At 36.2% G+C, this 27,745-nt stretch overlaps 1 protein-coding gene across 1 annotated transcript in view; it reads left to right on the forward strand.

Moving 5' to 3' along the window:
- The window catches only part of LOC106876973 (histone-lysine N-methyltransferase NSD2), an 84,200-nt gene that overhangs the window by 17,436 nt on the left and 39,019 nt on the right, over positions 1–27,745 (forward strand). The window contains exon 2 of the mRNA XM_052974264.1: positions 25,606–26,288. Within this exon, the coding sequence (XP_052830224.1) occupies positions 25,667–26,288 (622 nt within the window). The 5' untranslated portion in view covers positions 25,606–25,666. The remainder of the gene's footprint in view (positions 1–25,605; positions 26,289–27,745) is intronic.

Genomic DNA, 27,745 nt, shown 5'->3' on the forward strand with positions numbered 1-27,745 from the left:
TGAATGTATGATCTGGCGTTGTTTCGAAACTGTTCGGTATGAGCATGTAAGTGTGTGCAAGCTCGTATGTGTGCACGCACTTATGTGTTCGTGCTTATATGTAAGTATGTGCGTCCATATGTGTGTTTGTAACAATTTCGTTTATATCAGATCAGATAGAGACAAGTTACTGAAGAGATTGCAAGAGTGCAATGAAATAATTTAACAAAAAACTATATAAATTAATAAAGGACTGAACCAGTGCGTGTGTTTATTACCGGCATAATGCCTCTCCCAAGGTTTAATTGTATTTCTTTCAACACACGTATCCACATCAAGAATCTTGCACACGAAATACACATACGAAATCTAAAATATAGGATCTATTAAAATCCGGTGTAATTAGGTGGGTTCTGTATTGACGTGGTGTAACTGAGATCTTTGTTCTTTATTGGTCAGAGTTTACCATATAATAACTTGACCAGGAACTCTTCTCTCGAAGATGTGAGCCTAATCAAGTTTTATTGTGAAAAATCTGCAGTTCATGCATAGAAATTGTCTCTGTACTACTGATATTGTCTAAGGTAAGGCCAATATAGCTTGGCACCAGTGGTGATGGATTTGACCATTTATATATATGTTAGTAGTAGTAGAAGTAAGAGAAGGTATGTTGCAGTGATCTTGCAGAATCATGAGAGTTTTGAACAAAATCCCTTCCAGTTCTTGTTCTAGCTTTTTAATTCATGAGTTCAAATCCTGCTGAAGTCAGCTTCACCTTTCATCCTTTTTGGGTTGCTAAAATAAGTATGAGTCGCATGCTGGAGTTGATAGTATTGACTAACCTCCCTAGGTATTTATGTCACATTAATTGTTGTTGGTTTGGCCATCAGAATGCAGAGAACCAGAATAGATACCATAAGGTATCTCACTTTATTCTTTAGCATTTCTCTCATTCCACTTCGCTGGGTTGGGATTTAAATTTTTTTTTTATTTTTGTGTATTTGTTTTGATCCCAAAAGGCTAAAAAGAAAATTTGACCGTAGCTAGATTTGAACTCTGAATGCAGAGATTAGGAACATATGCTGCAAGTAATTTTATCCAACTTGTTAATGACAATGCTAATTTACCTATCGCCATGGTAATATATCTAAAAGAGAAAAGGAAAAATGTGTGTGGATTCACTCCTGGACTGTATAACATGCTGTGTCTTGGGTATTGGCCAAGTGTTGGTCAACAATGAGGTAGGCTGGCAGGGTATTATGTGCGTTCATGATGACTTAAATTCCTAAAACGATTAGTGAAATCACGCTACATGTTGCCAAGTTATATTCACTCAGGTGTGATGGTTAGCTATGCTTTTAATATACCTGAAATTTTTTTTGTTTTTGGTAGTTTTTCCATGCTAGCATGTTGATAAGACAAATAATATCGAGGCTCTATTCCAGCCAGATGCTCTTCCTGTTGCTAACTCTTGCTCCTTTTTTAAGTAGTTTATATTCCACTTGCCATTGAAAACTCGGTGTTACAGGATGGTTTGTTGTCAATATAAATAACATTACTGTTTTTTGCTCAAATGTTAGCCTTTCCTGTAAAGTTGTTGAATGTAAACTCATAGACATACAAGCATGCACACATACACATGCATATATATGTGGTTGTATGATGGTGGCTGTTGTATGTGTGTGTGTGTGTGTGTGTGTGTATGTATATATATATATATATATATATATATATATATATATAAAAGCATTGGAGTGACACATAAGAAACACCATTTGAGCGTGGCTGTTGACAGTACTGCCGGACTGGCCCTTGTGCCAGTGGCACGTAAAAAGCACCCACTACACTCTCGGAGTGGTTGGCGTTAGGAAGGGCATCCAGCTGTAGAAACCCTGCCAGATCAGATTGGAGTCTGGTGTAGCCATCTGGTTCGTCAGTCCCCAGTCAAACCGTCCAACCCATGCTAGCATGGAAAACGGATGTTAAATGATGATGATGATATATATATATCTTTGTTTATATCTGTGTGCATGCAAGCTGCTCCTGTCTGGATTTACTGCATTGTAATAAATATAGTATTCAATGACTTATTAGGCTTAATTATCATGGCTTTATTTTTTGATGTTTATACATCAGTTCTCTATATGGGGGGGTGTACATATACGCATTCTGTTTTGGAATAGTACATCTTAAAGCGCATACATAAAGGTATAAATAATGGCATGTAATTATTAGGTTGAAAAAACTTTTTGGGGTAGAAAAAGGGGTTTTTGCCCCGATCTTTACATGCTTTTCAAGTAAGAGCTGTCTTTATTCCACTTCTTTTCAATGTACAAAGCTACAGGACTACTTTTTAAAAGACATGATTCCCAGTGTCAAGCTTCCTTACACTTTCCATCTACTAATCCCACTCATAAGGCATTATTGGCCTGAGGCTGCAGTAGAAGGCATTTGCTCATGAGGACACACAATGAGATGGAACTTGAATTCCCATGATTACACAGTAAAGTGTTTCCACACAACTACAATAGTTGCATCTTAGTTGAAATAAAACACCAGTCAAGTATGAGGAGAGGAAGTTGGAGTGTTGTGTTTATTGCTTGACCCTAAGTAAAAGGAGACCTGTGATCAAATGTGTTCCAGTCATGGCCATCCCATCTTTCTCTTGAGCATTGTGAAATTAAGACCACTTTATCAAATTTATCTCTCAAAGATTATAAGATCTGGCTGTTGTTATTAGCAAATTAAATGATCACATAGAGGCTCATTCTTTGGCTTATATGTACTAGCAGAAGTTACCACATGCATAGGTAGGCGATAGTGGTTTAGCCACGTCTGCAGGATGAGCACTAGAAGACAACCATGCTAACTTTTGTGGTGGCAGTGACCCATGCAGTGGAGGATCCAGTGCAACACAGCACACCAAAAGAAGACCTGAGTGAAATAAATTGAGGAAGACCTGAAGTCATAGCACCTCAGCATCATGGTCTGGAAAGCATAGAATAACATCATCACCAGAATCTGTCATCCAGCAGCATCCACTGCAGTGTATTGGTTGGGAGGACAGCCTCCCCCTCTGGTCATCAAATAAGGATTTTACTTACTTACCAGAAGTTGCAAATTCATACATTTGTTGTCCTTGTTACCACGCACGCACGCACACACATACACCCACTCACTCACTCACTCTTTCTCTCTCTCTCTCTTTCTCTGCCTCTGTGCAATTTATGACTGCATGTTTTCAGTTGTTTGATCAACTGAAGTATCTAGCTCATTGAATTATCCTCTAGGTGGCTGAATTTTCTACATACACACACATACCCTTAATGTAATTCTCAGATGGAAACTAAGAGAAGCCTGTTGTGTGAGGGTGTGTGTATTTTTTCCCCTTGTTTTGAGATCATGTAATAGCTGTTTAACCTTTTTATTACCATATTTTGGTTAAACTACATTGCTTTTGCTTTAATTAATTTTTAAAAAAATGAATTTACTAAAATAACCTTGTTGTTAAGCTGATGTTTGGAACATAACATGAAATTTCGACAAGTTTTAATTTAGACAACTTTAATCCTTTGGATGCCAGCTTATCTGAAACTGCCTCTTGTTTTATAGTGATCTAAATTCTAACCTTCCAGTAAAATTTTAGGTTATTTTATGATCCAAACACCAGCATAAGTTATTTTAATAAATTGATTATTTAAAAACTTAATTGAAACGAAAGCAGTGTATTTCAAAATCATCATCATCATCATTTAACAAGACTGCACCAGGCTTCACTGCTGTTTTGGTATGGTTTTTACAACTGGATGCCCTTCCTTATGACACTTACTTTACAGAGTGGCCTAGGTGCTTTTTATGTGGCACCAGCACAGGAAGTTCAGCTTATAGAACCAGTGGTGGTCTGAGGCAAGTTATTACCAAAAGGGTTAAAACGTGTATAACGTTGCTTATTTACTGAAACTTAGGGAACATGGGATGTACTGTATTTTCAGGCATTTAAGGTGCATTCCAACTTTGGCAGGTCTTATCTGCAAGAAAAAAAAACCCCCAAAAAACTTGCAGCTAACCCCGAATCCCCTTGCTGATTGTCTTACATTTTCATGTAAGGAAGCATGAAAATTTAGACTGACGCACTACCATAAGCTATTATGGTAGTCCAAGTTACACTAATTATCTTAACTCTAAATATCACAACTAACTTCCACTGTTACCAGTATTGTTCATTGTTAATAACACTAATCAAGCCTACCCAAAGCCTGACCATCAGCATATAAGGTACAGGGGGACTTTTGAGAGGAGGGAACTTTTGAAGAAAAAAAGGCATGCCTTATATGCTGGAAAATATGTTAATTCCATGTTGATCTGCCAGTTAATTCAGTTGGTGTGATGGTAGAGGAGAGTAATCTTATTTGGATAATGGGTTGACTAAATTTGTACAAATCAGATTTTTTACAGCAAGTGGAGTGTAGCAATATTTTGGTGGTTTGTGAGGTCACTTCAAACTGGAGCCTAGGTGAATAAAACTTGCAATAAAGTTTTAAAACTTAAGAGGTGAATACATGGCTTTCCTACATGGAAAGTGAGAGAGAGAGATGTGGTCCAGGTACAACATGGATATTAGGTAGAACAGACTAGAAGGGTGGAAAACGTGGTGAATAAATGCACTGAGTGAAAATAGTGCAACAGATAATTAGAAATAAGGAATGAGTTGGATACATGGGATATCAGATCAGTATAGGGGGAAGTGAAGAAAATAGGGTAACATAGAAAATTGGATAATCAAAATGAGGTGTGGGACAAAAATAACGAAACAAAACAAAACAGCCAAAAACCAAACTGAGAAACTGTTCTACACTGATATACATGCAACAGAGAGAGAGAGAGAGAGCTCTGCTAAAGGTACCCAAGGTGTAAAGTTGGTGCTAAACCAGGCAATGGATTTAATATATCACCTAGAGGCAATGACAAGACTTAGTCCTTTAGCATTCAGATTACTCTATCAAATGTAGTGCTTATATATTCACATTTTGAATTCATCATGTATTTTCTTGTAGCTTTGAAATTGTTTATTTTTAGAATGACAATGTGTGATAGGCCAGATTTGGTCAGTTTGAACATAAAACAGATGGTATATTTGGACCAGAAAAAAATTTGTTAGGTATCCAGACTAGTTTTCTTAAAGTTCCCACTAATCAACTTCCCTGGTTTGGTACTTTTTATTTTGATCTGGAAAGGATGAAAAGTAAAGCTAACCTCACCGAGATTTGAACTCAGAATGCAGAGAAGTGAAATAAATACCATCAGGCATTTTCTCTGATTCTGCTTATTCATTGTATGAATCCTGTGTTTATTTTTGAGCATTGGTTAGATTGCTTTTTGGTAATCATTATGGCTTTTTGTGTACCGAGTTTGAATAGCTCTGAGGTCAACTTTACTATTTCATCCTGGGACTAATTCTTTTCTTTCTCTCACTTTCTGTCTGTCTCTTCCTGGAAGAAATTGACTTAGCAAGAGGGATGGAATATGTCAGGTCTAAAAGTTGCCCATGACGTGCTATATATTATGACATGGCCCCTTTATCTCCATCAAAGAGTTGAGGGCCCAAGACAAGGCACATAAAATTTGTATGGGAGGTGAATTTAAAAGATTAGCGTTCAACCTTATAACTTTGAATATAACATTGCAAACTCATCATTTTAACATCCACTTTTCCATTCTTGCAAGGCATATGCGTTACTGTGTGGTAAGAAGCTTGCTTCCCAACCACATGGTTCTATCTCAGTTCCACTGTGTGGCATTTTGGGCAAGTGTCTTCTACTATAGCCTTGGGCCAACCAAAACCTTGTGAGTGAATTTGGTTGACAGAAATTGAAAGAAGTCCATTGTGCGTGTGTGTGTGTGTCTCTCTCTGTGCCTATGTTTGTATTCCTCCTGCCACTTGACAATTGGTGTTGGTGTGTTTACATCCCCTGTAACTTAGTTGTTTGGCAAAAGTGACTGATAGAATAAGTACCAGGCTTCAGGAGAAAGAAGATAAGTACTGGTGTCGGTTGATTCCACTAAAACGTCTTCAAAGCAGTGCCCCAACATGGCCACAGTCCAATGACTGAAAGAAACAAAAAGGAAAAGATAAAATATATAAATACATAAACCACTGTATAAAGTTACACTTAGTACAGTTGGTAGACTTTGTTTTGCTGTTTATCACCACTCAAACAGCAGGTGGTGCTATCAATGAGATTTGGCTGGCATGTCTAGCAGGTTGTGCACCTGCATGGAGGTTACCTTGTTTGTGGGTTAAGCAGGTGTGTATGCCTTGGTTCTATGTCATCTCTCAGACAGCTGCTGATTTGAAATCCCTACTATTACTGCTGTGGTCTTTCTTGATTTGTCTCCATTCTATTTACTTATCTCTTGTTGTTGTTTTGCCCCTGGAGACTCCTGATTGAGACCTATAATCAAAAACATTTCAACTGTATTCTTGTAATACTCAGGAGTATATTTCCAAATGTGGTTTTTCATTTTTAAGTCAGTATAGTATAATTTGAGGTAGGTTTGGATGCTATTTCTAATAGGTTGAACAACCATGTAGAATTCTTGCAAGTTTGTGTACTTTCTCTATACCACATTTGATAGTATTTTCAGTGTTGCTATATTATATAAAGATGTGTGTGTATGTGTATGTGTGCGCACACGTATGTGTAGAAGTCATGACTTTTGAGGTTATCCCTCCTCATTCTTAGTTGGTCCTTGTTACCAGCCAATTGCTGTACCCTTTCTAGAAGTTTGTGCTTAGGCCTGTGGAGTTCTTGGCTATTCTGAGTTACTGCACAAATTAGAATTTATATCTAGTTGAGTGAATGTATGTATGTGTGTACTATAGGGGAGAACTCTCCTGAAGATCCCTATTTGGAGTGAAATTACAAAGTGTGTAGGCAAACCCTATGTATAAATTATATAGCTCTGCATCTTAAAATGCATTGAGTACTTAATTGAAAGTGGCCATCCTTCTTTTTGGACATAGAATACCTTAGAGTGTATGTGTCTCTGTATTTGTTTAGCATCATTATCATTGCTTTAGCATCCACTTTTTCATGCGTTCATGGGTCAGATAGAATTTGTTGAGTCAGATTTTGTACAGTTGGATGTCCTTACTGTCACCGATCCTCACCTGTTTCTAAACAAAGTAATATTTCTCAATGTCTGAGTATGTTTTTGTGGAAGATTGGAACCAAAGGGCACTGTTTGCATGATGGTGATGGTCACATACAACTATTGTGTAATTTTAAAGAAAACAATTATGCATACAATCATGCATTCATATCTCACCTACTCATTCACTCTCTCTCTTTCTCTCTCACACACATACACCCTTCTTTTAGTTTCCATTTTTGTTATTGTTAAAATTAATTAAAACAAAGGCAGTGTATACCAACAGAAATACTGTAACGAAAGGGTTAAGTGAACAAAGTGCCTGCTATCTAAGCAAGCCATTTTATTCTACATGCCTAGCTTGAGCTATACCAGTCCAACAAGTAGATTTCTCTCCACCTGAGACTACCTCTGATTCTTTGACACAAAATCCACTTTAGTCAGGCTTTAGTCACTGGGGCTTATAGTAGAAGACACTTGCCCAAAGTACCTTGCTTTGGGGCTAAACCCAAGACTACATGGTTGGAAAGCAAACTTCTTGATCCCACAGTCATTTGTACACCTATTATATATAAATATAATATATAAGATGCTCACTGATATTACTAGGGTAAGTGAACATGATACAAAACAGAAAAGCAAAAAACAAACAAGCAAAACAAAACAAACAGCAACATGTACAATCATCATCATCATCATTTAACGTCCGCTTTCCATGCTAGCATGGGTTGGACGATTTGACTGAGGACTGGTGAACCAGATGGCTACACCAGGCTCCAATCTGATTTGGCAGAGTTTCTACAGTTGGATGCCCTTCCTAACGCCAACCACTTCGAGAGTAGTGGGTGCTTTTACGTGCCACCGGCACGAAGGCCAGTCAGGAAGTACTGGCAACAGCCATGCTCGAAATGGTGTATTTTACGTGCCACCTGCGCAATGAACTTGCTCGAATATCTTTTCACGTGCCACTGGCCCAAGTGCCAGGAGGGCATTATATGATTAAAAAGGGAAAGTTTATAAATACTTAAGCAATTTTCAGTGTAGATTTACATGATGAAGAAATCATGATCATATTTCCTTATATTTTTGTTAAGATCACACAAACCATGTTGCTTTAGTGAAATAATTTTCTCATTTTAACATTCCTGTTAATAGTGTGTCAAATTATTTCATTTGTAACCTTTCATTATTCTGTTAGTTCGTAGTTACATTTCTTGTGAATTTTGGCGTTTACACATATAGTTACATATTGCATGTATAATATATACCTAGATAATGTGTATGTAATGACATGGAAGTTGCCTTGTTGTTTGAGGGTTAAGCAGGTGTGTAAAGGGTCAGCTGAAAAGTTCATTGGCTGACTAAGATGCTCCCCTGGAATGTGACCAAATGAAATTTTACATGTCTGTCTATCTGTCCATCTATCCATCTATCCACCTTGCACCATCAGATAGATAGAAAAATTCAATTGTCACAACTAGTGACAATTGAATTTTACCTTTTTGGTTTTATATTGCATAAAGCTGCCTTCATTATTTTATAATTTTCACATTAGCATTTTGCTGAATCAGCCATAAATTCATATGGTAAATATATATATATATATCTATATATATATATATCTATATATATATGATGAGTTTGTATTTTTCAAATGAAACTTTAGTATAGTGACTTCACTCGCTGTGGAGCAGTTATCTCTGTCAGTATATGAAAATTTGCTTCCTGTGGCTGTAAGGGTTTTTTAGCACTTATTTCTAGCAATGTAGGTGCTACCCTGCACCTTCAGTCACAACTAGTGACAATTGAATTTTTCCTTTTTGGTTTTATTTTACATATAGCCATCTTCATTATTTTAAATATATATATATATATATATATATATATATATATATATATATATATATATATATATGTGTGTGTGTGTATGTATGTGTAATGACTGGATAATGCATGTATTAATAAATAATTAGATAATGTGCATACAGTAAATATATATAATGTGTCTACACTAAATATATAACAAGATAATGCATGCATAATTTGCTAGAGTGTGCATAGTTCTTTGGTTTGCTTTAGCTATCAAGGCTAAGCATGACCTTCAACAGATATAACAGTAGCTTGATAATGTATGGACAAATATACAACTTGACAATGTATTCATCCATAAATTATGTATGTGTGTGTGTGTGTGTGTGGTTAGTCCACATTACACTGTAAGGATCACAGGGCTGGTTTCTCTGGCATATATATTCCTTCTTGGATGAGATGTTAGCCCATCGCAAGAGTAATCATTTTTCCCAACTGAATGGATTGGAACAGCACAAAATGAAGTGTTTTGCTCAAGATCCCAATGCATCATCTAGTCCAGGAATCAAAAACCACAATCTTATGATCATGAGTCCAACACCTAACAACTAAGCTGCTCTGTCTCTCTCTGTCTGTTTCTCTCTCTCTCAAATGTGGTTTGTGGCAATATGGGGAATTGGTAAAATAGAATTTTATAACTGGCAATAAGTGTTATGTTGCTGGTTTAAGTTTTTAGTAATGAACTGTATTGGTAGATGAAGGTGGCCGTAATTTTTTTTTTCTTTTTCTACAAGTCTATGTCACATCACTCGTGGATAAGAGCTACTCCCCACCCCCATGAAGTTTGCAGTAGAAGATGACATTGCATGCCCCAACTCTGAAACAGAGCATAAGTTCACAGGAATATATCATGGGGACTTGACCACCAGTCTCTAACCGTTTCGTTACCAACCTGGCTGAAACCGGCTCTGGTTCTGAGTACAAATGTCTTGTTTTCATAAGTTTTGAATTAAAATCTTCCACCAAATGTTAGTCACAATTTATGTTCCTAACACTAGCTGAATGATAACTAAGTTATTTTACTAAATTCTTTGTTATATTTATAATTAACTAAAAGAAACACAGAGCATCTGAAAATAAATACAGTAACGAAAGGGTTAATGTCCACCCAGAGTTATGCAAAAGAAAAAAAGAAAGCACAGTGACAGCTTAATCTGTTAGCAGTAGACTAAATTTTAGCTATCTTTGTTTGATTGTCTGACTGATGGGTGGCAAAAACCCCATATAATGGTTGGCATAAGAAATACTAAAGATCTCAAGTGCAGAAGTTGAGTGTGTGTGCTGTCTAGTGATCACTGTTGGGCCACTGTAAGAGACCAGCATTCACAGTCATTGAGCAGGACAGATTCTACTGTAGCATGAAACAGGCATAGTTTTAAGTCAAGGTGACAGCTATAGTGCTTTCCAAATTTTCCATTTCATTTTAGTCTTGGTCTACAGCATGCTATGGTATCTGAACTAGGCATCCAGCATTGTACCTCACTGACTTCGACTTTGCAGATTATGTCACACTTATTTCATATACAATCATAAACACTCAGGCTTTCCTTGTAAATCTGGAGTCAGCTGCCATTGAAATTGGTTTGATGATAAAACCCATAATCATTGGTGAAAATGCTGGTGTGGGTGACCTTAAACTTTCATTGGGGTCCATTGATGCGGTTGCTGCCAGTTTCTGCTTTCTGGGCTCTCATATTCACTCTACAAGCAAAGATGTTAACATTTGTAAAGTAATAACATGGTCAGCATCTGATAAGCTATGGAAAATTTGGGGACTTGTTTTGTGCTCCAGTTACTATCATTGACAGAAATAGATGGACTTTTCGAGAGGCAGAAAATTAAATAGAAAAACATGGGGAAAAAATGTTTAATGAAGGAAGGAAAAAAAAATTTTTTTTAAATAACAGTGGGGGATGGGTGGGTAAGGTAATTTGCCAACAGCTCATTGGATCCGTCTGCTGTTCAGCATCAGTTTTGAAGATTTTGTATTGTTGGAAACTGATAATGGATTATTGACCTCAGTTACAAGTTCATATCTGACTAGTTATTGTATTGAAACCTCTTTAACAAAAACATTTAATTCTGCTCCAGTTTGTCTAGTTGAACAAAAGGTTTCACTCCTATTTACCTGACAGTTCAGTAGTTAGAGTTAGGTGAGGAGGAGCATCTAGCATCAAGCTGTGACAGTAATAGTTGCCACAAATAAGCATGGACTTTTACTTGAAATCTTAAACCATGTGGTTCAAAAGTTTGCTTTTCAACCACATGGTTTTGGGTTCAATCCTACTGTGTGGCACCTTGAACAAGTAACTTCTACAATAACCTCTAGCCAATAAAAGCCTTGTGAGTGGATTTGGTTGATAGAAACTGAAAGAACTCCATCCCTCTTTGTCACACACACACACATGCATGCATGCATGATTGCAGCATGGGAGACATCCTCAGGAGATGCAGTGTAGTGTTGTCAGTAACCAGGTTGCAGTTTCGAGTTGCATAAATTTTGATGCCATATTATTGGGTTGGCAAGAAAGTAATTTCAGTTTTTTAATGTGAAATAAAAGTCATTTTCTTTTCATACAAAGAATGAACTTTAATCAATTATATATTTTCCATTTTGTTCGATGACCTTTTGCCATCTTCCTGGCAACCTCATGATTCCACGCTTGTAGGACTTCTGGTCCTTATCAGCTCAAAACTGAAGCAAGTGCGATTTCAGGTCATCATTATTGAAAGTTTTACCATTCAATGAATTTTGCAAACTTTGATATAAATGGTAATTTGATGGTCCAAAATCAGGATTATATGGAGGATGTGACATCACTCCCCAACCAAGCTCGAATCATTTTCACGAGTTAGCAAAGACATGTGGTCTAGCGTTGTTATGGTGGGACATGATTCCTTTATGATTTGCCAATTCTGGCCATTTTTCTTTGATTGCTTCCTCCACTTTCATTACCTGCTGACAGTAAACATCTGAATTGATTGTTTGGTTCCTTGGAGGCAGCTCAAAATACACAACACCTTTATAATCCCATCAGATTGACAGCATGATCTTTTTTTTATGCAATTCAGCTTTTAATGAGGTTTGTGCTGGTTCATTATGCTTGGACCATGATCGTTTTCAATTGATGTTATTGTAGACAATCCATTTTTCATCACTAGTGATGATTCGTTTAAAAAGAAAAAGGTCCGTTTCATTGCATTTGAGATGCATATTGCAAATATTGAGTCGTTGTGTTAAGTGAATCTCTTTCAATGTATGTGGAACCCAAATATTGAGCTTCTTAACGAGTCCAAGACATTTTAAGTGATTTTCAATTGTTGTGTATGTGTGATACATTTAACCTCTCTGCAATCTCTTACACAATTATATGACAATCAGATTCAATTATGGTTTTGATTTGGTCATCATCAACTTCAGTAAGTCGACCAGAATGTTGGTCATCTTTGAGTGAAAAATCTCCGGAACAGAATTTTTAAAACCATTTCCAACATGTGCATTCTGTTAAGCAATCAACACCAGAAACTTCACATTTCTGTTTGTGAGCCTCAGCAGCTTTCTTGCCTTTATGGAAATAAAAAAGCAAAATATGGCGAAAATGTTTGATTTTGCCCTCCATGTTAAAATTGACACTGAACTAACAGGTGTAAACAAAATTATTTACAATTTACTTCTAAAGTAAGCTAAAAGTAACGGTTATCAAATGTCAAAAGGAAAAAAATCATAACATTGACAAAATTCATTAAAAAAAATCATAACTCTATCTATTTGCAAAAAACAAAATTACTTTCTTACCAACCCAATACAAACATTAGATATTTAAGTGAAGTTAAGTCTTTGTGTGTTTTGAAATGGCTAATATGGTATTTCCCAAGCTGCATTTGTTATAGTTTCAACACATTGTCTCAGATCAAAATACTTGCTTAGCAAGTACACCCCTGTAGTGTATGTGTGTGTGTGTATGTGTTGTGCTTGTATCTCCTTGTCTGAATATTGTGTAATAGTTCAATTTGCAACCATATGGTTTTTGGTTCAGACCCACTGTGTGGAACCTTGGGCAGCCCTGAGCCAGCCAATACTTTGTAAATGAATTCAGCAATGTTTGGTTGACATAGGCTGTGTTACATCCGATTGAATCAAACACCATTGCGGTCTACGATGTACAAGGGCCTTACTGATGCTTTGAATGATGATGACGATTTTTGCAACATCAGCAGACAAATCATACTCTCTTCCACATTTGTTGATGGACCAAGGTATATGATGGAATATTGCCAAGATGCCAAGATGTACATACGGAAATACGGCAGTGCTTTGTTCTTCATCACAATGACATGCCATCCAAACTGGCCTGAAATCTGGCAAAACCTATTCCTTAATCAGAAGCCGCATGACAGACCAGGTTTAATTGCCACAGTATATGACCTGAAGCAGGAAACTATTCATAAAGTATCTTACTGGAGTAGATGGCATATTTGGCAAGTATATTGCTTACGTGATCACTGTTGAATATCAAAAGCAATGTCTTCCCCATGTACACTGTTTGCTATGGCTCAGTTTGTTCAAGCCTAAATACCAGATACAAACAAAGATCCAGAGGATCATCAGTTGGTGCTGAAGCACATGATCCACGGTCCCAATTGCTCTAATAAGTCACCATGTTGGAAAGATGGAACGTGCTGTAAGTGGTACCATGAGCCTTTCAATGAACATACATTGTGTGGAGAGGACTCTTATCCTGTGTACAGAGGACGGTCTCCAGGAATGGGAAGATTTGAAGGGCACCAAGAAGGTAGAAAAAGCCGAAATGTAACTTCAGAATGGGCGGTTCCCTACAATATACAACTGTTAAAACTGTTCAACTGCCACCTAAACGTAGAAATATGCTCTTCCGTGAAATCGATCAGATACATTATCAAATATACCATGAAGGGCAGTGATCAGGCAATGTTTAGAGTGAACAGAGAAGATGTGATAACACAGTATTTAACTGGAAGATACATCGGCCCTTCAGAAGATGTTGCCTCAGTACTCGGATTTCCGATTCATGAGAAGGAACCAGCTGTAGTTCACCTTCAAGTTTGTTTACCTGAGGAAAATCAAATCTTCTTTCAGGACAGTGCTGCTGTTACAGTAAACAATAACATGCGTAGGGCAACTCTCACTGAGTTAATGGATCTCTGTGCTCGCGATCCGTTTGCAAAAACTTTGTATTTTGCCGATGTGCCAAGGTTTTACACTTGGAATAAACAAGACATGGGAAAGGAGGAAGGTAGGGAAAAGAGGTGACCAGCATCCAGGGATTTTTGAGGTGAACTTTTTAGGTCAAGTATATACTGTTTCTTCTTGAATTGGTGAACTGTATTACTTAAGACTCCTTCTGCATTATGTCAAAGGACCAGTATTGTTCCACTCTTTGAAAATGTGTGATGGACAACTATTGCCATTATTCAAAGACGTCTGCAGAGAGAAAGGTTTGCTTCAGTCAGGTGATCATTGGCAGCAGACTCTGGAAGATGCTGAGCAAACACAGCTTTCCAAAGCCATGAGAGATCTATTCATTGTGTCTCCTCACAAATACAGAAATTAACGATTCCAGTGCTTTATGGGCTCGATTTAGGAATTTGCTGTCTGAGGATTACCAGAAACATTAACCTTTTGATTAACGAGAGAAATTATGATCAATGTCTTCTGTGTTTTCAAGACAAACTTAATGACCTGGGGCAGTCTCAGGTGGAGAGAAATTTACTTGTGGGACTGGTATAGGTCAAGTTGGGCTTCCTTTAGATAGCCAGTACTTTGTTCAGTTAAGTAACCAACCCTTTGTTACAGTGTTTCTGCTTTTGTTTTAATTAATTGTAGAAATAACGAAGAGTTATTGTCATTTCTAAGGTGGTGTTTGGAACATAAACTAACGTGAAATTTTGATGGAGGTGTTTAACTTAGATTGCTTTAACCCTTTAGCGTTTAATCTAGCCATAATACTCATCTGGTTTTATGTTAAAACTGACCAGATCCAACCTCTCACACCTATCCTACAATGTCATTCTAAAAATATACATATACACCATTGAAATCTTGAAGCTACAAGATAATGTATGATTAATTCAAAACAGTGTGAACATATAAGCAATACATTTGAGAAAAATCTGAAGGCTTAAGGGGGAAAATAGAGAATTTCTATCATAGAACTACGGATGGTCACAAGTGGTTTGGTATCAAAAGAGTTAATGTTGCATGTTTAATAAGTTAGCTTTGTCTTTCAGTTCCTTTTGTGAACATAGCTAATATTTAGCTTTGTCTTTTAGTTCACTCAGTTAACATAACTAATATTTATTATAGCAAATACAGGAGTTTGAAGATTAGTGGTGTTCTGTGTCAGCTACAATAAATAAATGAATGAAGTTTGGAAATTTAGATAAATTTATATGTTGTGAGATGGGAATTCCAGCATTTTGGAGCAAGACTATTTTCTAGAGATCAAATGAAAATATGTGGAAGGAATTATTTGGGGGCAGAAACCCTGCCTACTTTTTAACGTTTTGAAGGGAGGGTTAACTGTCCAAATTTATCAGTTCACCATTTTATATAATATCACTATTATCCTCTCAGGGAGAGGAGGTTGATATAGTTAGGTGCTTATTTTATTGATATATTTTTTGAATGATGAAATTACATGACATGCAAGTTTTTTATTTTTTTAAATTAATTTTTTAATTTTAAAAATTAATATCAGTGTCCAGACAGACACATAAATGACAGGTTGCTGTACCACTTCCGTCTACCAATTTCATGCACAGGGCATTGGTCAATCTGAAGCTTGGTAAACAGTACCTGCTTAAAGCGCCTCTCAGAGGCATCTACAGGTTTTACTGTTTATTGTGACTGAAAATTTTTAAAACCGAATCCACCTTCCCACATTTTTGTCTCATAATATGATATAAATCAGTGATTCTCAATCCTTTTTTTTTTTTTACCTATGGACCCCTTTGATTTCTGTTTTATTTGGGTGGACCCCTATAGCTATTTGGTGTTTAAAATATTTTTTATAGAATATTATTAGAAATTGTATGAAAAAATTGATAAAATATTTTATGAACCAATTTACACATATTTTAATGACAAAATCTTACATGGAACCCTGAGGAGCAGATGGATCTTGGTTGGGAACCACAGATATAGATAGTTGTTTGTGTTGTCCTTAGTATGGAACATCAATAAGTTTTGTTTTGCTAAGGATTAAATGTAAGGCTCCGATGATCTGGTTTTGTGTTCACTTAAAAATTTCATGTCTTTTGGATTATTCCCAATGTCATTGATGGATATATTTCATGTATTGTTTGTTACATAATGTCTTTTTTGAAGTGTGAACCCCCCCCCCAAAAAAAATAACGTTTCTTTTCAAACCTTGACAAATGTATTATTTCTAGCTTTAATGATACTTTTGTAACTTTATGTACATATCTGTGTATGTGTAGATAAGTTTGTATATATAAATATGTGTGTGTGTGTGTGTGTATATATATATATATATATATTAATGTATGTATATATTTGTAGGTGTGTGCGTCACACACACACACATACTAGTTGTAAATGATTCTCACTGTTATACAAGTAGTAGTATTTATTTTCAATATACCGCATGAATATGTCTGAGGAAAAATATTGTATCAGCATCCACGAGGTGGGACCAGGTGGAGTTAAATTTACTGATTCTGGATTTATACAATTAAATTTTTTTTTTTTCAATTCTATAATTTTAAAATATTTGAAGTTGGGTTATTTTGTTAAAAAACAAAGTATTTATTAAAAAAAAAAAACTTGCTTGGTTCTGGTCTCTGTTCCACATTAATTCACAATTAACTATAATATAATTGCTTTTGTTACTTAATAACGTTTAAAAACAATACTTAAATTTCGTCTTTTGTCGGTTGTCTTAATATGATTGAAGTGTGAACCAATATTACTGAATAAAACTGGGGAGGGTGGGGGTAAATTTGAGGATGAATGGAATGGAAAAAGTTGAGGCTGTTGGTTTTACTGTTGTTTCCGGTCTCTCAACTTGCTAGAAATAACATACAAATTTTTTCAAAAATCACACACCTCGCCGTCTTAAAACTAAGACTACATAGTCCTTTGTGTCTAATAGTGATTTAAATGAGATTTTGTTATTTCTAGCAGGTCTAGCGACCACATAGACGCTTCTTTGTTGGTTATGTAGTAGTTGTTGTTGGTTCAACATTATGTAGTTTTCTGTTGTGTATTAGTATTTCATCTGAGTGTGCATGATCAAGTTGACAATAGAGGTTAACAAACACATGTGGTGTCTCGATAGGCTACAAATAGCAGCCAAATCTCTCCCATCGCACTTTACTTATTTAAATAAACCTAGGACACATTAGATATTGGAGTTCTATACATACTCCCTACAAAGACGTCATGGTCATGGCTGGAATGCCTGCTTTTGACTATAGTTAAACGACAATGGCTGTACTGATTTATTAGTTTGAAGTGATAGGTCGTTCGTTCCATGGAGGAAAGTTTATAGCTGATGATAATATTTGCATTCCCATGAAGGAGTGGGATTTATCATTTTGCTTAATGCTATATTAACCGGGGGGAGGGGGTGATAAGCTTGCAAAGCGTAGTTTCCATCTATGGAGCTCCTATGTTAACGGCACAGTGGCACGGTTTGAGGAAGCCTACAGCGTGTTAGAAAAAGCTCAAAATTCTCTAAAATCAGTTTTATTGTCTTCCTTAAAAAAAGTATATGTTGAATATGTAGTCCTAGACAACATGTCTGAATAAAGACGTCTTTGATCACAGTTTCATTTTTCTCCACCAGGGTTGACCTTGTGCTATATTCATTGACTGGATATTGGAAATAGTAACTGATAGACGATTGATGTCTTTAAGAAATGTATGATTGTTACAACCTCATATTTTCCTTGTTAAACATCTGTGGTACCATATCTCTATGTAAGGAATTATTGTTATTATAGATATTGCCAGTGATTAAGACTCACCCTCTTCCTCTGCATATCATTCATTTTTTTTTGTGGATTTACATTTCGTAGTTGTCCCCCTTGCCTTTCCTGTCAATAATTAATAAAGCTGATTATATTCTCTCATAACAGCTTTAATTGTAATTATAGGTCCTCTTTCCATTAATCCTTTTGTTACTATATTTCTACTGATATGCACCACTTTCATTTCGACTAATTTTGAAAATAATGAAGAATTTAGTAAAACAACTTTGCCATTATTAAGCTGAAGTTTGTAACAAAAATTATGCGAAATTTTGATGAATACTTTTTAATTAAATCAATTTAAAGCATGGAGTTTGCATCATAGAACCAGGGTCGGTTTCAGGTAGGTTGGTATCAAAGGGTTAAGCATGTTATTCTTCCTTTAACTAATATACCAGTAACTGAAGACAGTAAAATTCTCTCCCTCTGAGCTGTGAATCGATTTTGCCTTTTATAATGTCTGGGATCAGTATTGATGAAACACACACGGCTGACTTATTCTTACTATAGTAAAAAAAACAATATCTATTGTTGGGTCTTTGTTATTTAGCTCCAGTTCACTCCTAATTCAGTAGATCTATGACGACAGGTGTTCAAACCTTAATTAATCATAACCTTTTTAAGGTCTGGTATAACTAGGAATACATGATCCAATGTATCATTCCCCTTCTAAGAGAGTAAAATTTGATTTGAATTTTAAATTTTACTGTTATTTCTAGCAGGTTAGTGATTGTGTAGAGGTTCCCTCGTTAAGTATTTTATATGATGAATGTTATTTATCATCAGGTCAGCTCGGATCAAGAATACCCATCAATCACGACCATGCTGTTTATATTCAAATTAGAGTACACATGAAATTACATTACAAACTGTTTTTTTAAATAATTCCTTTTGAGTGATTTGAAGGAGATTTAGCTGTTATATCTAACAGGTCTTGCTACCACATAGAGGATATTTTGCTTGCAAGAAAAAGGTTTCACATAGTACTTGCTCTTTTTTTTCTTTATATCTTCTATTAATGTCCACGTTCCTATTAAAGTGCTTATGCTATCTGTCCCCAAATTTGTGGTCATGTGAGTATGGCGTGGGCAAAATACTTTACAATATTTATTTACATTTTGAGTTCAGGTCTCAGTACAATTTTGCTCTTTATCTTTCTGGGGTCGATTGTGTGATCTTGAACCTAAAAATACTTATAACAATGATAGTAAAATGAAAAATTGATATAATAGTGTTTGTGTTTAATTAATAGCTGCAACGACTCTACCACGATGCAATTGTTTTATTCTCAGCACACAAACGCGGTCCAAATTTCCAGTGCGGGTGAGGAAAATGTATAGTATTTTCATTGGAAAATCTTAACCAAATGATATACAAGAGGTGAGGTATATTATATCATAATATGTCATTGACTTTGGGTTGATGGTTTAAGACAGTGTCGACTTGGGCTAGATTTGGACTCGGAATCAAACTAAATACAGAGATATTGTGTCCAGTACTCCACTGTTTGTAGTGCCACACAGTTGTTGAATCATGATTTTGTACAAATATGCATAGATACAAACGAATGATTGGTGCGTTGCTTGCTTTGTTCGTGCTGTAGCTACAATACTATTACACCAGCACACATTTTATGGTCGCTGTTTAGCCCCAGGTCAGCCTTGTTTGAACAGAACTATGACGAAATGTATTACAGCCTAAATTACCCTGTCTTAAAAGTAACTAAGAAGTGCATTATCTAATGTGATATTGTCGTCATGTTTTTTTTCTTCAAGATAACAGGGTATGATTTGAAGAGTATTTGTCTTCTGTTTCTAGCAGATCGAATAACCATGTTGAGCAGTGGTTCTCAATCATATTTCGCTTATGGACCCCTTTGATTCATATTTTACGCGGATTGATCCTCATAACAGTTCGATGTCTTTAAAAAAATCCTATTGTATTTTCATAAATATTTGGAATTGTATGAAAAATAATTGTTAAACTATGTGTATTATAGAAGTATAACCACTTTATTGCACATTAAATTTTAACGACAAAAATCTTCTGGAAATCTACGGGCCGTAGGGACCCCAATTGAACACCACTGAACGCTTTTCTCATTCACTAGCCTTTTTTTGTGATAGCTAAATAAATAAGTATGGTTACTTTTCGATGGTAAACTAGGGCATCTATTAGTCCCCCACCCACAAGCATTCGCTCATACAAATGTGGATGTGCGCGCGCGATGTATTAAAACGCGCCTCTCTACGTCACCTCGTCCTCCCACTCACTGTAACCGCTTTTAATTATCTCCCTTTAAACGAACTCTCATTTGGTATCTTAGCTACCTTGCTTTGTCTGCAGCAAGATGTTCACCAAGCAAAACTAGCTCCCCCTCATATATATATATATTATATAGGTATATTTTTGTATTTCCTTCTTTTATTTGTCAGGATAAGAATACGGGTTAGTTTATACATTTACTTGTTTATAAGACTGATTTTCTCTTGTTCTTGCCGACTTTTGTGTTGCATCTTCGACATAGCAAATGTTTGTATGACACACATACCGCACATATGCATGCACATACATACACGTGTGTGTGTTACGCGCGCTCTTATACACGTGTGTGCGCATATTTGCTTATATATTTATTCGTTAACGAGGCTATGTCAAAGTGATGTATTGATTTACAGATTTTTTCTTGCCTTTTTGTTTTCTTCTTCTTCCACAAGCTGGAAGGATTTATTGTGAGCAAAAATTACTCTTAGTTGTGAGACGATGGTTCAAGTGTCGTCTCCCTTCTTTTTCGCATATATATTGTATTGTGTGTGTAATATTTAGAGTTTGTATGCATGTGTTTATCTGTGTGCACACTCATCGCGCGCGCAACTGTAGATGTGCTTGTGTTTGTACTATTTGTATGTAAGCGTAACGCGTTGTGTGTGTGTGTGTGTGTGTGTGTGTGTGTGTAGCCGTGCTGTCAATAGTTGATTGTATTTGCGACACAGTAGTAACCTCCCATCACACCTCCGACTATAAATGATAACAATACTAACACGACTTGTGGTGGTTTTTGTGAACACATTTGGGTTGGTTGTTTCTGCAAATATTGGTATTTGCATTTATTTTCGTAGTCCCTTGTTAAACAACTACTACAAATGCACCGAAGAAGCGGGCCTATAATCGAAGTCTTTTCACATGGACCATCTGTGATTGAAAGGATATTTGGCTGCTATTTCTAGCAGGTCAAAAATCATTTTGTTGGTTTATATTGGAACACATTTTCCTTTTCCCACAGCTGAATACTCTTTTTAACACGAGTCACTGAACCGTGAAGTGAAAGGGCGCTTGTTGCCAGCCAAGAGTTACACATCTTGATGACGTAACCTAAAGTTTGAACACTTGATCACGGAGTTGTTAATGAAGCACTTTATAGCTAGAGATGTTTGTGAATAATTCCATGTCCACTCTGATCAACAGACTTATGAACCAAAGGCATTCCGACCATGACCATCCCATAACTTTTTTGGGAATGCATACATACTTGATGAAATTATCCAATGTGTCCTTCCCTTCGAAAGCTAACAGAGAGTAGCTTCGGCAACTGTGTTGAGGTACCCTCATTGGCTTATATGCTTGTTAGTTTTTCTTCTGTTAATTTTCCATATTAATTATCCATCATGACACAGTAAAGTTGCATTGTGTTCAAATGATCATGTGATTAGATGGAAACAGTATGAGACAACATCCATTATTATTACTCTTCTTGGCAAATATAAGCGAGAACTTTAGATATTTGTTTTGGACTTATTCTGACCTCATCATTAAAGTATAGGCTGGTCCTTTCCAAAATAGTTTTACTCACCTATTTGATTGTTCTTACTCTCCTGTTCGCTTAACAAAGACACCTCCTCTCATCTTAAATACATCTCCTACTCAGTTGAGGAGACTTTTTCTGTTTCTTTTCGTGTCTTGCAAGTTACTTGATAACCTCACCAGTGTCGCTGGTATGAATAAAGCTTCCAGTTCACACTGAAGCAGTTGGTGTTAGGAAGGGTATCCAACCATAGAAACCATATCAAAGCTGACATTGGAGTTCAACACAGCCTTGTGACTTGTCAAATGCAGTTAAACTGTTCAACCCATGCCAGCATGTAAAACAGACATTGAATGATACCCCCCCCCCCCACCTGTCACAAAAGCATGCCACCTGTTTGTAAATTGAAGAAGTTCAAATCGTGACTTGCACTGAACTTAGATTATAGTGAGGGACGTCTGTGTCAAACAACCTCACTTTTTTTCTTTTGTTTTAAATTTTGGTATGAACAACACATAGTTAAGTGACTTCTTTGGAAATGTGATGAGATTAATAAATTTTTTTATGTACCATTTTCTGACCAGATGTTTCAATGCTGGACACATTAGTTTTTATTCGTTTTTAAATGAAAATGCAAGAACTCCATCAGTGTATGTTGACCATGTCTCTGCACATGTATGAGTACACTTGTCTGTGGGATACTCAGCCGCTTACATGCTAATACAGTGAGAAGGTGACTTAGTTAACTAAGCCCTTAACCCTTCATTGTTAAAGCTGACAGATCCATTTACTTATTTATATTAACTACATTCAAAATCGGAGCATTTATTGAGATGATTCAAAACAGAGAACAGAAGGAATTTTGAAAATTCCTGTATTTATTGTCCATCATATTTATCAACAAAATTTCAGTTACTGCACTGAACTTTCGTTAAAAAAATTCTTTAAAACCCTTTAGCATTCAGATTATTCTGTCAAATGTAAAATTTATTAATTCAGATTATTTTGAATTAATCATGCATTATCTCATAACTTCAATGATATGTTTTTTTAAATTTTTTTTTATAAAGAATTACATTGTAAGGTGGGTGTGAGAGACCAGATCTGGCTGGTTTGAAAATAAAACAAGTAGAATATTTTGGCTAAAGGGTTAAATATGTATTGAAGTAATTAAAAATTAAATTTCCAGTTAAACCTATATTTAGCCCTCAAATGCATTCTTGTCAGCCATAACAATTTATTCCATGCAGTATGTTCTTTAGCTCCAGTTTGATCTGCATTCAAGAAGAGATATCCTTTTCCTTTAGTGTCAGGATCATGTGTCTGATATTAATGTTATCCAAGCCCTCTTAGGTATTGTTTTTCAAATGTTAGGGTCTAGTTTAAAGGAAATTTACCTATTGTTTAATGACTATGTAGAGGCGTCTTTGTTTCTTCTGGGAATATCTTGTTTACCTAGAATGTACTTGTGTTACTCCCAATACTAATATTCCTTTTTGATACAGGCAAATTTTTTGGGGGTGGGGGTGGACTGTCAATTGCATCAAACTCAGTGCACAACTGTTACTTATTTTAATTGACTCTGGAAGGATGAAAGGCAAAGTTGAACTCAGAACATAAAGAGCTGGAAGAAATGCTGCCAAGCATTTTGTCCAGTCTGCTAATGAATCTGCCATGAATCTAATACTAATATTGCTGTTGTTGTTGTTCTAAGATCAACCAAGTGGGTTTGTGCCAGAAAGGTAAAGGGCTTAGAAAGATGCTTTGAGGGTATTTAGTTGTTTCTCTTAACATTCTGCATCCAAGTCCTGTTGGGTTCAGCTTTGCTTTCCAGGCTTGACAAGAATCACTCATGTATTTAATCTCCCCCACCCCGTAAATATCTGGCCTTGTGCCCAGACCCCCCCCCCCAAAAAAAAACAACAACAACAGCAGCAAAATAACATTTAAAAAAATTATTTGTGTAATGAATAGCAAAAGTAGTAGACTGTGACTAAATGTATTGCAGTATTAATTTTTGTCTTTTACATACGGGTTTAAATTTTTCTTGGACTAACTTCTCCCCCTTCTTCCTTCCATGCCCAGTGGGCAATTAGATACACATTTTATTAGAGTAATGGAGATGATTATCTCAACTATGACTATATCCCTTCCTTCAAAATATATAGCCTGCAAAAGTTGAAAAGCCTCATTATTATTTAAAGGCCAGTAGGTTGGTAGAATCGTTAGAGCGTTGGACAAAATACTTTGCAGTATTCTTTTCACCTCCTTACTTTCTGAGTTCAAATCCCACTGAGGTCAACTTTGCCTTTCAGCTTTTTTTAAAGTACTAGTGAAATACTAGGGTCTTTTAAATTGACTATACTTCCCTCCAAATTTCAGGTCTTGTGACTACATTAAAAAATTATAATAATAATTGTTATTATTAAAATGGCGAGCTGGCAGAATCGTTAACACGCTGGATGAAATGTTTAGTGGTATTTTGCCTGTTGCTATGTTCTGAGTTCAAATTCTGTCACGGTCGACTTTGCCTTTCACCCTTTTGGGGTCAATATAATAAGTACCAGTTGAACACTGGGGTTAATCTACTCGACTGACCCCTTCCAAAATTTCAGGCCTTGTGCCTGTAGTAGAAAGAATTATTATTATTATTATTATTACAATGTTGTTGAATTCCAGTTTAGTCCTGATTGAGTATGTCTATGATCAGATGTTCCCACTCTTTTGTTTATCCAAGACTACATTCAAAATGGCTTTTTCATTTTCAGGTTGGTGGAGCATGACCTGAAGGTGCTTTGGCTGCTGTTTCTAGCAGTTCGAGTAACCTTGTAGATATTTCTATTATGCTTTACAACATTTCAATGGTTTTTGATATTTAGTTATATCTTTGTGGTTTGGGTTTGTAGTTAAAAAGTTTGATTCACTGTCGTTTGTTGCTGGGTTTAGTCGTACTGTACAACACCTTTGGCAATTATCTTCTGTCAATAAGTTCAGGTTGTTCAATACCTTGTGAATGTAATTTGGCAGACAGAAACTGTGTTATGTTTTTTGTATGTTTTTCACAATTTTTCATTGTCTGCACGTTCACTTCTCCATGCTTGCATGGTTCAGACAAAATTTTTTGTGGCTGGGATACTCTTCCTGCCACCAAACCCCATCTGCTTTCAAGCAAAATAATATTTCCCCTAGTCCTGTATTTACATGTTTTATATCACTCTTATACGACTAATTCCATCTGGGCTTTTTATAACTGGAGAGATAGTTTATAAACGAAACTACATTTATAAATCTCTTTTTCTCTTTTATCTGTTACTTGTTCCACTCATATGACTGTGGCCATGCTGGGGCATCACTTAGTCGAACAAATTGATTCCAGGACTTACATTTTTAAGCCTGGTACTTATTCTTTTGGTTTCTTTTGCCAAATTTCTAAGTTATGGGGATGTAAACACACCAACATCGGTTGTCAAGCAGTTGTTGGGGACAAACACACACACATATGATGGACTTCTTTCAGTTTCCATCTACCAAATCCACTCACAAGCCTTCGGTCAGCCTGAGACTATAGTAGAATACACTTGACCAAGGTGCCACACAGTGAAACTGAACCCAGAACCATGTGATTGGGAAACAAGCTTCTTACCATACCATCACACCTGTGTTTTAAATTTTCTTTTAAAATCTAGATGTAAATGTTGTATCTGTTTTGTTATATGAAATTATACCTCCCCACACTGATATAACTTTTTATATTTCTTTCTTTCAAACAGATATTAACAATGGAATTGTTTTAAAGTTCATTTTGAACTTTAAACTGGCCAATTAACCCTGATGAATGGTATTAGTTCAACTCTAGTTACCCAGTTGCCTCCAATCCCCGCAGTTGGCGTGAATCCCAAGTTAACACCAAATCCGATTAGTCTAAGTACGGGCTTGAACAGTGAACAGGCTAGCTACCCAGTTTTGCATTTCCAGTCCCCATTAAAAACATCCCCACCGGAAGGAGGAGGAGAGCGAGATGGAAGAACGAGCGAACCAGTTTGTGAGAAACAGCAGATTGAAGTGCCAGCTTTGATGTCAATGGACCAGTCCACTCGTAGAAGGATCCGTCATGTGCCGAAACATGAGCCGTTGAGCGAGAGTACCGCTATCACTACAACATCTACCACCACCAGTGCTACTATTGCTACAACTACTACTGCTACTGCTATTGTTAATAGTACGTCAGATGACAAGATGAAGGTTCCTGTTAAAGATCCTACTTCTAAAGTGGAAACAACCTCGAAGGAGAACCAGAGTGTTCAGAAAAAGACTGATCCGTTGTTGGAAAAGCATGAGAAACCAGCCAAGTGGTTTGTTGGCGACCTCATTTGGTCAAAAGTATCTGGTCATCCTTGGTGGCCCTGCCTTATTGCTTGTGATCCCGTTGAAGGGATCTATACCAAACTGTGTGGTAAGATATTGTCTTTTGTATTTTATTAGACCAAATTGTTCTTTGTTTTATTTTCAAGTCTATAATTTCTTTCTAAATGACGTGTGTGTGTGTGTGCATGTGCAGGCTCAATGACGGCTGAGATTAAAAAGTTTGCTTTGTAACTACATGCCATGTCATGTAGTGAACCCACTACATGGCATGTTGGGAAAATATATTTTAATGTAGCTATATAGCTTTGGAGTGATAGATACATTGCAAGTCGGATTCGAGGTGGAAACTGTTTAGAAATTCATTCTAAGCACATGCACACCCATACATGTCTTTGTGGTGTGTGTGTGTGTGCTTATGTTTACATCAGTGTTTGTGTCAGTTTATGTTTTGTAACTTAGTGGGTTGATAAATAGTGTGGAGCTTAGGTGTTTCGCTCATAAACACATACACATCACCTGGTCTGAGATCTGAACCCCTGATCCCTTGACAGCGAGTCCGCTGCTCAGGCCATGTGCCTCCACAATAAACAGAATGGCTGAGGTAAATAAGATGATCTTGTTCGTTTATTTTTTTAGCATTGTTAAGAATGACAGTTTTAATAAGTTTAGTTAATTTTCTTCAACAACATGAAGAAGATGAAGCTATTTCTTTGACCCTTTTGATACAAGCTTACTGAGACAGCCTCTGGTTCTCTGGTACAAGCTTCCTCTTCAAAACTGATCTGAATTAAATTTTTCAATCAAAATTTCATGTTGATATATTTTCAAACATCAGTTATTTTAATATATTCTTCAGTATTTTGGAAGATAATTGAATCAAAGGCAGTGTTTTCCACAAAAATATGGTAATGAAAGGATTAATGTCCATTTTTTGTGTGGTTCTAGAGTTAAATATTGAGCTAGATATGGTAATAATCCACCAGATAACATTTCTTTAACTAAAATCCATTGCAGAAGTATTATTTAGTTTGAGTAATATATTTCAACATAAACCTTAGTTAACCCAGCTTGTTGGCAATAGGTACCAGGTAGTCTAAGAAATTTAATTCAGACTAGTATTGTCTTCAGAGATGTGTGTGAGTTATTTCTCTCATTTGCTGAATACTGCCCAGCAAGGGCTGGTATGTTACGAGGCAGTCAGCCTGGTTGAATGCATTGCTCTTCAGGCCACTGGATATAGCTGGACATTTTGTACCAGGAATAAAGTAGGAAAATTTCTTAGTCAGGAGGTGAACTTGCATTGCAGATTCTGTGTTTAGAGAGGAAGCTTCTGTGGTTGCTTGATCTGCTAGAAATAACAGCCAAATCTTCACTGAAATCACACCTGGTGTTTTGATAAAAGAAAATATATTGGGATAATGTAGCCCTAAATTTTTTATATCTGGGGGGAAAAGACTGGTTGATCACAACTGGAATCTTTAATCAAACAATCAGTTTGATATCAAGGTTGACCTAGAGCTAAACAATAAAAGCTTTTAAATATCA

This window comes from Octopus bimaculoides, chromosome 18 (assembly GCF_001194135.2).
Source record: "Octopus bimaculoides isolate UCB-OBI-ISO-001 chromosome 18, ASM119413v2, whole genome shotgun sequence".
Lineage (NCBI taxonomy): Eukaryota > Metazoa > Mollusca > Cephalopoda > Octopoda > Octopodidae > Octopus > Octopus bimaculoides.